Below are 16,661 nucleotides of genomic sequence, written 5' to 3'. Positions count from 1 at the left end.
GAGAAGGATCTGGACCTTGGGAAACTATAACTCCCAGGAGCGCTTAGTATGGAGTTATTGTATTTACAGTGGGTTCCAAGAGCGTTCATTCCGTAGTGTAAATGCACCCAGAGAAGGGTCTGGACCTTGGGAAACTATAACTCCCAGGACTGCACAGCGTGGAGACATGGCATACTACTACTACTACTAATAATAATAATAATGGCATTTAAAATGGGTCTCTGCTGCTTTTATTCTTCAGTGCAGATGCACCTAGAGAAGGGTATGGACCTTGGGAAACTTTGACTCCCAGGACTGCACAGCGTGGAGACATGGCATACTACTACTACTACTACTACTACTAATAATAATAATAATAATAATAATAATGGCATTTAAAATGGGTCCTTGCTGCATTTATTCTCCAGTGCAGATGCACCTAGAGAAGGGTCTGGACCTTGGGAAACTATAACTCCCAGGAGCGCTTAGTATGGAGTTATTGTATTTACAGTGGGTTCCAAGAGCATTCATTCCGTAGTGTAAATGCACCCAGAGAAGGGTATGGACCTTGGGAAACTATAACTCCCAGGACTGCACAGCATGGAGACATGGCATACTACTACTACTACTACTAATAATAATAATAATAATAATAATAATAATAATAATAATAATAATAATGGCATTTAAAATGGGTCTCTGCTGCATTTATTCTCCAGTGCAGATGCACCTAGAGAAGGGTATGGACCTTGGGAAACTATAACTCTCAGACGTGTACAGCATGGAAACATGGCATAACAACAACAACAACAACAACAAAAATAGGAATTCTCCCTAACAAGGGTATCTTGGCTCCTCCTACAATTTCCCTTCCCACAAATTGGGAGAACGTCTCATTTTAGTCCCGAGAGCAACCAATGCCACCACACTACTGAACTGGCCACCCATCTGAATCATTCCCCCAAAATCCCCTTCCCCACCACCTCCTGAAACGTTTGAAAAGAATGCTGGCCCCCACGCATAAAATACAGAAAGAATGCTGTACCCTACACTTGAATCCAACCTAACGTGATGAACACAGTGGGATCCCGGATTTGAAGTGTAGGGCTCAGTGGATTTTGTAAATGTGATGAAGTAGTTTTGCTTTTGCATTTTGAGAAGAGGATGGTTCTTTTTCTAATAAGTGCTAAGGTACAGTACTCACATTGATAAGTCGAAGCAGGTTTTTCGGGTTGATTTTTTGATAACATTTCTAGACTTACACATGAGTATATATAGCAACCCGTAGGAAAGGCACTTAAATCTTTTTGGGTGGGAGCAACCAGTACAAAGGCTGTGAAACCTTTAAAAATAGCAGCATAGACAAATTGAGAGCGATCAGAACTCAATTCTCAGCCTTGATTAAGATCTGGGGTTGTGATTTTTTAATAAGAGAAAATGGTGAATGAAAAGGGTTAAATCCTTCCCCTAGCTCTTGTTCTTGCATCTTCCCATTCCCTTCTGTACAGGTAATAACACAACTGAATACAAAGGGGAAAAGTTATGAAATATCCAGATCTACAAACTGAGATCCCCATGCTTTTGGGAAGAGACAGTGGTGGTCCTTGGGATGAGAGGTATCCTAGGAGCAATTTCAATGGGATGAACACAATGGCGCCGTTGCGGTCGCAATATCGTAATTACAAGAGGGACAGGGACATTGGGAGAAGCATTTTGGCCTTTCAAACCTGATTGTGAGCTAGAAGAAGCTTCAAAGTACACATGCCAAAGGAGGGCTAAAGGTTTGGGGACTCTCACCGTATATTTGGGTTAAGAGCTCTCTGAGTGCTCTACAGCGGGTTGTCATTAAGTGCTCTGTGGCATGTGGTGAGCAGTGCTCTTCAATCAGGGGCAGAACATGCCTGGCACTTCTCATCTCCGAATGAAGTGCTTCTCCAACCTTGGAGGCTTTCAGCTCTGGTGTTGTTTTTTTCCATATAAAAATTAGGGGTTCATGTCGCTTCCACTTTGAAAGGTGCATGCATGTACAAGATATTCCTAAACAACTGGAATCTGCCTTCCAGTTGTGGAGTCCGTTGGTCCATCTGCATTCCAGTTGTGGAGCAATCCCGTTCTGCGGTATAGTTACAGTGGGATTGGAGTGTCATTCCCCAAATTCTGACCTTGATACAATTTTCCTCATGTCCCCACGCTGCTAACATTGCAGAGAGTAAGATACCGGGCCGGGCCGGGCTGCGGCGCAGCTGGCTAGTAACCAGCTGCAATAAATCACTACTGACCGAGAGGTCATGAGTTCGAAGCCCGGGTCGGGTTAAGCCCCTGACCATTAAATAGCCCTGCTTGCTGTTGACCTATGCAGACCCGAAAGACAGTAGCATCTGTCAAGTAGAGAAATTTAGGTACGCTTTATGCGGGGAGGCTAATTTAACTAATTTACAACACCATAAAACTGCCAGCAAAACACGAGGAAAGGAATGAGGAAGTACAGCCACTAGTGGATGGTGAAGCAACAGCTCCCCCTGTGGCCGGAATTGTGAAGCTGGAAAAATGTTAAAAATACCTCTGTGTCTGTCTATACTGTACGTTGTTTGTCTGTTGGCATTGAATGTTTGCCATACAAGTGTTCATTGTAATCCACCCAGAGTCCCCTTCGGGGTGAGAAGGGTGGAATATAAATACTGTAAATAAATAAATAAATAAATAAATAAATAAATAATATCATATACTCATGTATATCTTGACCTAATATATAAATAGAGAGCACGTTTTGAGACCAAAATTATGGATTTTGGCATGGCCTGTGGATACGTCGAGGTCATTCCGTGGAGAAGGAGTGCCACCCCACCAAGACAGAGGCGGCAGCATGGCAATGAGAGTCGAGGGATCAGCTTCTTTTCCATTCTTCTGGAACAGAATAAGTGTTTGCCTTTTGATCCTTAACTCAGAGAAGGGGATTGTTCCTTTTCTGAAAAGAGTTAAGGTACAATATTAACCCATGGATAAGTCAACAAAGGCTTTTCAATTCAACTGTTCAACTAAAATTTGAGTATATAGGGGCATTCACATCTAGAATAAACAGGTTGCTTGTGTTGTCAAAGGCTTTCATGGCCGGAATCACTGGGTTGCTGTGAGTTTTCCTGGCTGTATAGCCATGTTCCAGAAACATTCTCTCCTGACGTTTTGCCCACATCTATGGCAGGCATCCTTGAAGGCTGTGGGGTATATTGGGGGAGGATGGATGGGGTTGTGTGAATTCATAGATAACCACACAAAAGGAACACAATTGTATGTAACCTCTTTTTCTTTATCACGGAAGTCCATGGGATGCCATGTTTAAATATTGGGAAGGATGTCCCATTGAGGAGGGGGCAAACATGTATTCCGTGACTTTGGAGACTAGATCCCAGTGGATTCCAGTTACAGGAAAAGAGCTGCATTTCTGTCTCGTCTACATGGACCTGCTGCCCAGTAGAGGCTGGTTCTGATCCAGAGGTGCCAAAATGCCAGTCTTGTTTCTCAACGATGTCATCACTTTGCATCGTCAGAGCACAAGAAAGCTGTTTTAATTAACTTCCCGCTGCTTGGGGTTTGGACCCCGACCAGGCAGCTTTGGTGGCTTTGGTTGTAGGCAGGTGTCGGCAAAGAGCCCCGCATCACCAGGCTGCTTTGGGCTGATTAAAGAGAGACTTGTTGGTGCAGAGAGTTATTGATTCGCCTGCTGCTGCCAGAGGTTTCCCAGAGCCATGGGAGCAATATATAGAAACAGGATACATCTGTGGAGCTGGCATAATAACAGGATAAAAGTCTGAAGCAGAAAACAGGTGAGAGAATGAACACAGGCCAGTGGTTTAGCAAGACTGTACGGTTTGCCATTTGCTCACACCAGTCGATGTGAAGGCCCAGGAAAGAAAAGAAGAATTCAGAGGGAGGAAATGCATTTTCTGATCAATTTTCCAAAGGCTTTTTTTCCTGGAAAATTTGAATTATGGATTTTTTTCATGCACAATTACTGGCCATGCTCATTGGGTGGATTGTGAAAGTTGAAGGCCCTCAAATAACCTTCCCCCCATGCTTCTTAAAGCCCTTGAAATGAATTGAGTTCCCATGCTCAGCAACAGGGAGCCTCAAAGGGAATAGCATAATAGGGTTGTGGCCTGACATGTTTTGGTATTGTACTTCAGGCAAAAAATCCCATGTTATCTCTCGACCCTGGCTGGTAGGAGGGGAAATATAAATAAAAAATAAGGAAATGATATTTATCTTTTCCTAGGAGATGGAATGGAAGTGGCAGCTGCTGTGTCCATAGGCGGCTGTGGATCTGCTTCAGTGTATATTCAGAAACTGTCCCAGTTAGTGAAGCCTATCCAACAAATAGATTCAGGGTTGAAGGAGACAAGGACCTCATTCGAACCTCATTTGCTTTGATTATTAAATAGCAATAGTATGATTAAATAAATAGCCTTATTGTTTTAAGAAATCATTTGAAGACAGTCATGAGAAAACACAGGCTGATAGGGTAATAAAGCACAAGCAAGGAAACAAAACCCAGCAATAAATAGCCATTGCCTTCTTTAGAGATGCAAAAGGGAATCAGTTGAAGGTCTGGGAATGTCAAGCCACAAGCAGGACAATAAAAATTTAGAGACAGCAAATTTAGATATAGGAATCAGAAATGTCATTTTGATGTATGTTGACTTTGATTGATTCAACCAAATGAAAGCTTCAAACAGGACTCAGGAAATCCAGATGGTATATTGATATACTGAATGATTGTAATCGGGGAATGGTGGGGAAATTGCATACTTGAACTGTTTTGATAAAACTACTGTTCAAAGGTACAGTAGAGTCTCATTTATCCAACATTCGCGTATCCAATGTTCTGGATTATCCAACGCATTTTTGTAGTCAAGGTTTTCAATGTATCATGATATTTTGGTGCTAAATGCGTAAATACAGTAATTACGACATAACATTACTGCGTATTGAACTACTTTTATGTCAAATTTGTTGTATCACATGATATTTTGGTGATTAATTTGTATAATCATAACCTAATTTGATGTTTAATAGGCTTTTTCTTAGTCTCTCCTTATTATCCAACATATTCGCTTATCCAACATTCTGCCTGCCCGTTTATGTTGGATAAGTGAGACTCTACTGTATGATATGGAGGATGAAAGGGGATGAAAGTAAAGAGGGCATGGGAACAGAAGGATAGTTAGAAGTGTGAAATTGTTCCTGCAAAACTATAAGAACCCCATGTGAAACCTCATTCGGGGTGGCACTTTCTTTCACCCGCAGCTCTATTTGCAAATAAATCTGTGTATTTCCTCTCCTTGCATCTGAGCCTCATTGGGAAACCAGTTTCAGAGGTTAGAAGGGGCAATGCAACTTAGCCTCATCATTTGGCGCCCAAACAGGGACTTGAACCATTGGAGGTGGAGAACAATTAAATAAATTGTTGTCAGTCGAAGGAACCACTAGACTCTTTTGAAATTCAGATTATAGTGAGACCCCTGTAACCCTAGCATCACCTTCTGTGATCTCTCTAGGAATATGCTATTTAGGACGATATTCTTGCCCCAGATATTACCATAGGATTACAGCAGAATACCTAGTAAACTCCTAAAGAGGATACATCTAGGAATCTCTAGTTCCTTCAAGACAATTTTGTGATATGCAGTGAGGTGATTTAATGGCATTTGTTTTCAAATAATCTGGTCCATCTAAGAGTGTATCTCCCACAGATATGGAGGTCTTCCTGTAAAACCCTCAACGGATTCACTCACCAGCCATATTAAATGGAAGGCAGCAAGGATTTGAGGCTTAATGATCTCTCTCTCTTTCTTCTGCAGACAACTACGCAGAAACTTGAGCCTGTGCTTCATGGCCAAGCTGCTTGGAAAGGCCCAAATAGCGAGGAGCCTCCTTCAGAAAGAGAATCAGGTTAGTGGAAAGTAGAAGGATGGGGAGATGAAGGAAGTGGTTTTAGTCCCATCTGGACAGAGTGAGCTTCTGCAATGTAGATAGTTGGCCCTCCATATATATGAATTCTGTATCCACAGCCTGAAACTATTCTCCCCAAAATAACATTTTCAGAAAAGCTAATCTTGATTTTACCATTTTATGCAACAGATATTAAGCTTAAGCCCAAATCAGTTTGAATGAAAATGAGATGTATTATTTGGTGGTCCGTTTCATATAATCTCCTAAAATGGAATAGGGAGGAGAGAGCCGAAAAGTTCAGCAAAACAGATTAAGAGAGCTGACCAATTGCAACATTCACACTTACCCCAGGCAGACAAGAGTTCTTTCTCCCATCCTGAACATTCCACAGATATATAAATCCCACAGGCCTAGTTTCCAACAGACCTCACAACCTCTGAGGTTGCCTGCCATAGATGTGGGCAAAACATCAGGAGAGCATGCTTCTGGAACATGGCCATACAGCCCAGAAAACTCACAGCAACCCAGTGATTCTGGCCATGAAAGCCTTTGACAACACAATAAACTCTTGCTGTGAAGCCCAGCATAGATCTAATGTATGTATTCTATTTATTTATTTATTTATTTATTTATTTAAAACATTTATATTCTGCCCTTCTCACCACGAAGGGGACTCAGGGCAGAGCACAACATATATATGCAAGCATTCCATGCTGGGACATAAAATAATTATAAATATACACAAACATTAAACATTAAAACATCAAACATTAGTATAGTATGTAGTATAGAATTCCAAATCCCTCTCTAAGATACAAATCTGGGGGTTCTATAAGGCGGAACCATAGAAGCGAAAGGAGTATTTGAGTGCTATAAAGGTGCCATAAAAAAGAAGTGTGAGAGAGAATCAGATGTGGACATCATGTTGAGAAAAAATTGGGTTGGTCGTGGCCTTTGCTGCTCTAGCAGAGAGCCCCCAGTGTGCTTGCTTAAAACTCATTTGACACATGTGCACACCCTGTGATAGAAAAAGGCATCCAGCCCCACGTCCCAAGATGGTGCATTCGAAGACATTTGGTTCCTTGGGAACTTGTCTTTCTCCGCCTGGGTACCATATTTGGGGAAGAAGAGAGGAAGATACAGGAAGGGGATGCTCATAGTGACTTTTTTTCAGGGAAGATAGACACACCATGTGTGATGGAGCTCCTACACTTTCCTGGCTTGGATTTCCTTATTTTGATTCTCAGGCCAGAGTTTTCTTGTTGTCAGTTGCATTTGGGTCTGATAAATGGAGAGGGGATTCCTCAGCATTGAGCCAGCCATGGCAGTCGATGTTGTGTCAAACTTTATTTATTCTACAGTGTAGACCAGTGGTTCCCAAACTTATTTGGCTTACCGCCCCCTTTCCAGAAAAAATATGACTCAGCGCCTCCTGGAAAGGGGGCGTGGCTTAGAGGGTGGGCGTGGCTCCTGCCCAAGAGGGCGGGGCTGAGCCTCTCCCCTAGTCCAAGATGCAGGGCTGGGAGGGGGAGGTGGGTGGGGCCACAAATTTATTTATTTATAGTATTTATATTCCGCCCTTCTCACCCCGAAAGGGACTCAGGGCGGATCACATTATATACATATAGGGCAAACATTCAGTGCCCATAAACACATTGAACCGAGACAGAGACAGACAGACAGACAGACGCAGAGGCAATTTAACCTTCTCCTGAGGGGATGTTCGATTCTGGCCACAGGGGGGAGCAGCTGCTTCATCATCCACTCTGACGGCACTTCTTCACTTCCTCATTCCAACGTCGTAAATTAGTTAAACTTGCCTCCCCACTTTTATAAGTGGTACCTTATTTCCTACTTGATAGATGCAACTATCTTTCGGGTTGCTAGGTCATCAACGAGCAGAGGCTATTTTTTATTTTTAATTGACGGGTGCTCACCCCGCCACAGACTGGCCTCGAACTCATGACCTCATGGTCAGAGTGATTTATTGCAGCAGCTGCTCACCAGCCTGCGTCACAGCCCGGGAGGCCAGGACAGGGATGGGCGGAGTTACGAGCTCTGAGGCAGGGCTGAGCTTCTATCCCTGTCCGGCGGCGCCTCTTTTCAAGTGCCTGATGGGGAGGTATGTAGAGGCTCAGCCCTGTCTCGTGCTCTCAGGAAGAGCCCCCGTCTCACCCTTTAGTCCTAAAAGGCCTCTCAGGAGAAATATAGAGGCTCAGCCCTGTCTTGGGCTCTCGGAAAGAAGCCACGCCCCTCCCCTAGCCCCACCCCCGCGTCCTAATAGGTGCCATCACCGCTCCCCTGGATCACTGCAACGCCCACCGAGGGCAGTAGCACCCACTTTGGGAATCACTGGTGTAGACGGAAAGCATGTTGCCTTCTTCCATTTACTTGTAATGATCATAACGTATGGTTTTAACTTCATTCTGATGTAGCTTGGTCATACATGCCCAGGTTATCATCTGTGAAATCATGGGGACCCCCTTTACCCAAATCATGTCATAGAAATAGGTCTAAGATGTTGAAAGTCAGGGGTCCCATGCCTCCTACAGTGTGGCGTTCCTCACTTCTCTTCTATGTGGCGAAAAGAAGAAATTAAGGAACTTTTTGCCTTTGTTATGGTTTCCCAAAGAAGACAGATCTAGTTCAGATCTTGTTGGGTTCATAATCAAACCCCGGGTTTTATAAACGAAAGGAGTTGCCGACCAGAGCTGTAGATTCATTTTTTTTCCAGCTCCAGCAACTGAATGTAATTTTGAAATTGCCGACTTGGCTTATTCGAAGCCCCATCGCAGCAGAAACTCCTCTGGCTTTGCCGCTTCTGCACAGAGGCAAAGCGTGCAGGTGGGCGGGTTATTTCTGTATATTTAGCTCGATATATGTTTAGTGATTCATCCCGGCAGCTAAGCTATTGTTTAAATATTCTCCAGGACTTCTTTTTAAGGAAGAAGAATAAGCAATCAGGAGACACAATGGGGAGCAATGGGAACGGACGTGAGCAGAGGAGAGATCTGACAGATTGCTTTCTCTCCCCGGTCCCAGGCCTCTCCCCACCTCCCCTCCGGCACTCTGTCGAAATGAAATTTCTGCTGATTTGTTAACATTTCAAACCCGCAACGGGGTTATGCAGAGTTGGAGTTGCTCTGGAGGCTGGAGAGGAGTGTCGGCACAAGGAAGAGTTTAGGGAAAAAAACTAGGGCAAGTCTGTACAGAGATGTTTTTGGAGTTGGCAAATGGGGGAAAGTTGGTGGAGGGGGGGGGGACTGCCAACACAGCCCATGAAATCTGTGCAACAAAACAACAACTCTTTGCCAAGACCAGGGCAGGGCAAGGTGGCAGACAGGAGCCAGATGCAGAGTTGGTGTTCAGTCTGTGGCCTGAAGTGCAACATTATTTGTTATTTATTAATCACTAGCTTGTCAATTACTAGTCAGTTTTTTAATTGCCCAAAATGCATAAGGTTGTGGATTAACTACAACTGACATTATGCCAGAAACTCCATCAGTACTTAAAGTTTGTGATGTTGGGCAAGTTTGCTCTGGATGCATCATCCCGGGGTTGAGTGTGTTCTCTGGCTGTAGGGTGAACTACAAATCCCACTATGGTGAGGCAGTCCCCTCAAACCCCTGAGGGGGTTCTCTTTGCCAAGGTCCATCATTGGTGGAGGTCACACTTTCCCCTGGTTGTGGGTGAACTACAACTCCCAGAAAAGAAGATCAGTTCCCCCCAAACCCTTCCAGTAATCAAATTTTGGCGTATCAGGAATGTGTTTGCAAGTTGGGTTCAGATCCATCGGTGTTTGGGTTCGCAGTCATCTCTACAACTACAACAACTCTTTATTGATTAGTCAATTTTGACCATATCAAAACATGTGAAGCATACAAAACGTACACACTTACCCATACATACAATAAAACCATGTATAGATACAAAGCATCCCGGCCTACTAGCCTACCAACCCACTCCTAGGTAGTTGTGCAAATACAGAATAAAAAGATTAAAATTCATTATTCCCTTAAGGTAAGGTATAAGCGGGGGCAAGGGTAAGTAAAACTAGTGGCTTGTCCAAAGTAAATTTTAAATTTGGATTTTGTTATTGGCATTAATATCACAGCTCTCCGTTTCCATCTTCTCGCGGATGGCCAGCGCTTTTTACGTAAAAAGGGTCAGTTTTAAAATAGAGTTTTTATCTAAACCCTGTAGAAGGATGTGCAATTTCTCCTTATTCTCTAAATGAGTATGGTTCTCCAGCAGAGGTTCTAAATAGAAAGATCGAATCCTGTTGTAATAGGGGCATTTTAAGAAAAAGTGTTCTGAGTCCTCCACTTCTTCATCTACCTCACGGCACCCACAGGTTCTCTTTGTATAGGGGATAATCTGACATCTACCTAACTTAGACTTAATGTCGAGTTGCTCGAATCTAGCCCGGGTAAAAAGTTTTCTAATATATAATGGAAGTGTAAAAAAGAGGTAGGTTTCCATGTCCACGTTACATTTAAATTTAGCCAGTGTGGAGTGGCTCTAGCTTGCGCTATGATCATAAGATCATTTTGTGCATCACTGTCAAGGGCTCTTTGGTAAACAATTGAGCACACTTTAGCCCCAAAATTTATTAGCTCGAGAGGGGCAAAACCTAACTTACTGACAGTGTGGCCGAGTCTGCTTAGCCATGATGACCATTTTTTGTGGTTTTCTTGCTCTAGTAGGCATATGGCTGGGAGTCTATGTGGTTGCATTTGTCTTATTTTGTACCACTAATTGATCTGCCTCTTCAGAATTACTGTGGAAATTGGGGGTCAGTTCCCCCCAAACCCTTCCAGTAATCAAATTTTGGTGTATCAAGAATGTGTTTGCAAGTTGGGTTCAGATCCATCGGTGTTTGAGTTCACAGTGCTCCCTGGATGTAGGTGAACTACAACTCCTGTAAATCCCTCCAAAGACTTCCAGTATTTTTTGCTGGTCATGGGGGCTCTGTGTGCCAAGTTGGGTCCAATTCCCTCTTTGCTGAATTTTATATAGAGAGATATTCATACCCTACCTTTCTGTCAACATGGTTTTTCTCCCCGTTTCATCCTCACCCAACATGCTTAGAAGTTCTCTGATACAAAGCACCCACGTACCGGCCTTCTCGGACTTCCCAGCTGCGAGCCACGGGCTTAAGAAGAAACTCTTCTTTCCTCCCTTTGATCTGTATCCTGCCTGTCTTCAAAAACTGGGACTGAAGGCATCACAGAAGAGGAATAATGCAAAACGTGTCAGCAAAGAAGTGCCATTGTTGTTGTTGTTCGCTACCTTGAAATTGAGCTCAACTTATGGTGGCCCTACAAATGAGAGGCCTCCAACTGTCCCCATCCCTTGCAGACTCAGGGTGTCCACTGTGGCTTAGATAGACTCCGTCAGGGAAGCCACAGTAGATGCTCTCAGTCTGCAAGGCCTGGGCTGTTGAGGACGGGGGCAGTTGGAGGCCTCTAATTTATAGGGTCACCATAAGTTGGGCTCATCTTCTGTAATGTGATCCTCCTCTTTTCCTACTGCCTTCTACTTTACCAAGCATTATTATCTTTGTGTTGTCGAAGGCTTTCATGGGCGAAATCACAGGGTTGTTGTGAGCTTTCCGGGCTGTATGGCTATGTTCCAGAAGCATTATTTACTGACGTTTTGCCCATATATGTGGCAGGCATACCCAGAGGTTGTAAGGTATCGATGGATTGTCACCTTGACGTGGTGAGGGGGCTTGCGTGTTCCAATGAACCTGTGGGCACAACCACGGGAGTGACACACTCTCAGGAGTGGCCACAGGGGAGGATCCAGACCAAGAACAATCCGAAGACCCAAAGACCTCAACGGAGGATAACATGGTACATGTTACAACGGCTGTGAAGGTGGAAGAAGGCTGCAGCAGACTGAGAAGCCACCCTCGTTGTGTTAATCACACCACTGCTGGGACCTCAATCTGTGAAGACTATGTGTTGACCGGCCGTGCACCGAGCTCCACACATTAAAAAAAATCACACACAGGCATCTTCCAAGAAATGGAGGACCATCACCCTAGAACTACGAGGGATTGCCTAAGTAAGTATATTGGAAAAACTAAGCAAGGAAGGTTTATGTATCTGTGGAAAGTCCAGAGTGGGAGAAAGAACACTTGTCTGCTGGAGGCCAGTGTGAATGTTGTAATTAATCACCTTGTTTAGCATTCATGGCCTTGGCAGCTTCGTGTCCTGGCTTCTTCTTGCCTGGGGGAATTTTTTGTTTGGAGGTGTTAGCTGCCCCTGATTGATTCATGTCTGGTATTCCTTTGTTTTTAGAGTGTTGTTCCTTATTTACTGTTCTGATTTTAGAGTTTCTGTGTTCTCAAATAATATGCTGTGTCCAGGTTGGTTCATCAAGTGCTCTGCTATGGCTGACTTCTCTGGTTGGATTAGTCTGCAGTGCCTTTCATGTTCCTTGATGCGTGTTTGGGCAATTCTGCTGCATTTGGTGGTCCCTATGTAGACTTGTCCACAGCTGCGTGGTATACAGACTCTTGCAGAGGTGAGAGGATCCCTCTTGTCCTTTGCTGAACGTAGCATTTGTTGGATTCCCCCAAGCAAGAATCAGCCCGCCCTTGAAGCTGCAAGGTTTTTCAGTGCTAATCAAGGTGGCCAATTGCAACATCCTCACTTGCTACCAACAGACAAGAGTTCTTTCTCTCACCATGGACATTATTCCACAGATATATAAACGCCACTTGCCTAGTTTCCAACAGACCTCACAATCTCTGAGGATGCCTGCCATAGATTTGTGTGAAACATCAGGAGAGAATGCTTTTGGAACATGGCCATGCAGCCCGGAAAACTCACAGCAACCCAGTGATTCTGGCCACAAAAGCCTTCAAAAATACAAGAAATATGTCTTCGCTTTGAGTTTGGGAAATTCAGAACGGTCCAGAGTGATAGGTACCGATGCAATAAGCAATTTGGGATATGTGGCATACGAATTTGTATGCAGTGTTGTATTTTTTTTTAAGCCGATTCATCAACATGGCTGGATTACAGGCTGAGCAGATCAAAGACTGGCAGCCAAAAAAACCCCCTAATATCTGGCTGGTACTTAATTTCTGACGGTTCAAAAGCTTTACACTTTTCCTGTAGACGTAGCAAAGTCTGGGATTTAAATGACAGTACAAAGACAGGGCTCGGGGTACTGAAAGGCATGATCAAACAGGAGTGTTTTGCCAGTGGGTCCACGGAGAGCACATTCGTCTCATTGGCCCCTTCGGCAGGGGTCTTCATCTCCTCCTGCTCCAGCAACAGCACTCTCTTAAATAGATTTTGGCCTAGAAACTGAGCCTAACACCCACTTTTCTGTCTATCTCGCTCTCTCTCTTTCTTGTGCCATTTTGATGGGAAACAAAGAAGTGGTCAAGAAATTGTGGCCGTGGGTCAGTGTCATGTGAATGGCTCCCTTTCAGCCGAAACCTACTTCCTCTCCTACAGAAGGTCAGGGAACAAAGGCTGCTTTTCTGAGTGACATTTTCGGCTCCTTTGGGGGCTGGCGTTGGCTCCCTCCCATCCGCTCGCTGCACCATTTCCTTTTTAGGCTTGAAAACCCAGGCAGGACAGAGGTTGGGGGCCGAGGAACACCATCGGCTGTGGCGGAGAGCAACACAGTTTGGGACGAACGAGTCCAAACCCTCAAATGTTTGGGGCTGTCGCTCTCTGCCAGGTCCTTATAGGGACTGGAGAGATCTCTTGGGAGGGCGGAAAGGGTTTTTTCCCCTCAATTCTGTTTACAAAAAGAAAAAGCACTCCTGCGGAAGATGGAGTCCACTGCTAAATCCATTCTCCCCTTTCTCTTCTCCCTTTGAAAGCAAACACATAAGCACAATTCCGTTACTTTTGAGGAGACAACAACTCCTAGATCACGCAACAGGGCACTCCTCTCCAAATAATAATTTATGTGAAAGGCAGTCAAGAACCAGCATTGAGGGAAGTCAACAGTAGTAAATTACTTCAAGTTCAAAAGACAAAGAGTGAATACTGTAAAAACACAATCCAGAGCAGAAGAGAAAACTGGCGAAAGAAAGCTCTCCATGGACAGTTCCTAGGAAAAACCGAGAGCCAAATTGACAAAGGAAAAACATGGCTGTGGCTCACAAATGGAACTTTGAAAAAGGAGACGGGGGGCCTGATTCTGGCAGCCCAAAAACAAGCCATTAGAACAAATGCCATCAAAGCCAAAATTGAAAAGTCGACGACAGATCCCAAATGTAGACTTTACAAGGAAGCAGATGAAACAACAGATCACATCCTCAGCTGCTGCAAGAAGATCGCACAGACTGACTACAGGCAGAGGCATAACACTGTTGCTCAGATGATTCAATGAAACTTGTGCCACAAATACTATCTGCCTGCGACAAAGAACTGGTGGGATCACAAGCCAGAAAAAGTTACAGAGAATGAGCATGTTAAGCTACTCAAATTCCAAATTCAGACAGACAGGGTTTTGGAGCACAATACTCCTGACCTCACGATCGTGTTAAAAAACAAAGTATGGATTGTCGATGTTGCAATCCCAGGGGATAGCAGGATTGAAGAGAAACAGCTAGAAAAGCTGACACGATAGGATTTAAAGATCGAATTGCAAAGACTGTGGCACAAGCCAGTCAAGGTGATCCCAGTGGTGATCGGCACACTGGGTGCAGTGCCTGAAGACCTAGGCCTGCACTTAAACACAATCGGCGCTGACAAAATTACCACCTGCCAGCTGCAGAAGGCCACCTGACTGGGATCTGCACTTATTATTCACCGATATATCACACAGCCCTAGACACTTGGGAAGTGTCCGGCGTGTGATCCAATACAACAGCCAGCAGAGTGTCTGCTGTGGACTCATCTTGTTGTGTTTCAAATAATAATAATAAAAAGGCACACTGGGTGCCATGTCAAAAGATCTCAGCCGGCATTTGGAAACAATAAACATTGACAAAATTACAATCTGTCAACTGCAAAAGGCCACCTTACTGGGATCTGCGCACATCATCCGAAAATACATCACACAGTCCTAAATGCTTGGGAAGTGTTCGACTTGTGATTTTATGATACGAAATCCAGCATATTTATCTTGTTCGCTGTGTCAGACTATGTCACTGTGTCAATAATAATAATTTGACATTTATATAATAAATATATAATATAATATTGTATAATAATAGCTGGCATTTGGAAACAATAAACAGTGACAAAATGTTAGCAACGAAGCCCACTCTCTCAGCCTCAAAGGAAGGCAAGGGCAAACCTCTTCTGAGTAAATCGTGCTAAGCAAACCATGTAATCAGTTCACCTTAGAGTTGCCATAGGTCTGAAATGATTTGAATTCAGACAGCAACAACGACGGGTGGATGCCTGCCCTGTTTGTTGGCAGAACAGGTTCAATCTCACTAGGAGACATGAACTGTATAGGCTGCCTGAGTCACCAAGTCACAACTACAAACCGGTCGGCTGTGGATAGAGCAAGAAGCAAGCAAAGGTACAAAGGGCAGGCCTGCAAGCCTCTACTTGTGCAGGACGTTGGGCTGCTCATTTGTAACTGAACTGCTTCAAGGACCCTTGGTTTCTGCAAACAGCCTTGGCAGCTCACTTCCCTGATACATTATTTTTAACTTCCAGCTCCCACTGTCCAAGCTTGTTGGGAGGAAGCTAGGAGTTGTGGTTCACAGAAAGCACTTTTTCATTTAGCTAAGGCAACCTCTACAAACTGTGGAGGAAGCACTGGGTTGCTGTGAGTTTTCTGGGCTGTATGGCCATGTTCTGGAAGCATTATCTCCTGACGTTTCACCCACATCTATGGCAGGCGAAACAATCTCTGAGGATGCCTGCCATAGATGTGGGTGAAACGTTAGGAGAGAATGGTTCTGGAACATGACCATATAGCCTGTAAAACTCAGAGCAACCCAGTGATTATGGCCATGAAAGCCTTTGACAACACATGTGGCGGAAATATACTACTACCAAGGACTTCTTCTTAGAACATCTCTGGAGACACTTTCTTCTGTTCCTTCTCATTCCCTGCAACTGTCCTGATTTCGAAAGAGCAGTAACTGGATGAGGTTTTGGAGTACATCTTAACCTCTGCCAGAGTGTTGGTGCCCACCACACTACAATTCCCAGGCTTCGATAACACTGAGCCGTGGCAGTTAAAGTAGTATAATTCTGCTGTTTAGATGCACCCTAGGTCTCCCTTGATCTCTACAGAGTGTGGAATCTCATGAACCTGACATTGTTATCATGCTCCCTTCTCTCCTTTTGTCCCCAGTTGGAGCAGCTTGGCCATCTCCTCCCCCTGATGAAGCCTGCTGCTCTGAAGAAAGGCTTGCAGATGGAGCTGAGACTCGCAGAGCATCCCGGGAGAGGCCAGTTGGAGGCGCTTGCTGAACTTGACCAAGAGGTAAGAATAGTGGTTGTTGTATGTCTTTCGGGCTGTATGGCCATGTTCCAGAAGTATTCTCTTCTGATGTTTCGCCCACATCTATGGCAGGCATCCTCAGAGGTTGTGAGGTATGGAAAAACTAAGCAAGGAATGTTTATATATATCTGTGGGAAGTCCAGGTTGAGGGAAGAACTCTTCTCAGTTGGAAGCTAGCGTAAATGTTCCAGTTAATCACCCTAATTTGCATTGAATGGCTACATCTACTAGCTACTTTCTGCCTGGGGGCATTTTTTGTTAACTGCCCCTAGTTCCCATGTCTCAGAATG

The 16,661-nt window shown here is 44.2% G+C and overlaps 1 protein-coding gene across 1 annotated transcript in view; it reads left to right on the top strand.

Annotated features, from left to right (window-relative positions):
- Nucleotides 1–16,661, top strand: part of fam178b (family with sequence similarity 178 member B) — a 159,970-nt gene that overhangs the window by 92,104 nt on the left and 51,205 nt on the right. Inside the window, exons 13-14 of the mRNA XM_062961255.1 lie at nt 5,835–5,925; nt 16,222–16,353. Of these exons, the coding sequence (XP_062817325.1) occupies nt 5,835–5,925; nt 16,222–16,353 (223 nt within the window). The remainder of the gene's footprint in view (nt 1–5,834; nt 5,926–16,221; nt 16,354–16,661) is intronic.

Source organism: Anolis carolinensis, unplaced genomic scaffold (genome assembly GCF_035594765.1).
Source record: "Anolis carolinensis isolate JA03-04 unplaced genomic scaffold, rAnoCar3.1.pri scaffold_8, whole genome shotgun sequence".
NCBI lineage: Eukaryota > Metazoa > Chordata > Lepidosauria > Squamata > Dactyloidae > Anolis > Anolis carolinensis.
This window is presented reverse-complemented; position numbering and strand designations above follow the sequence as displayed.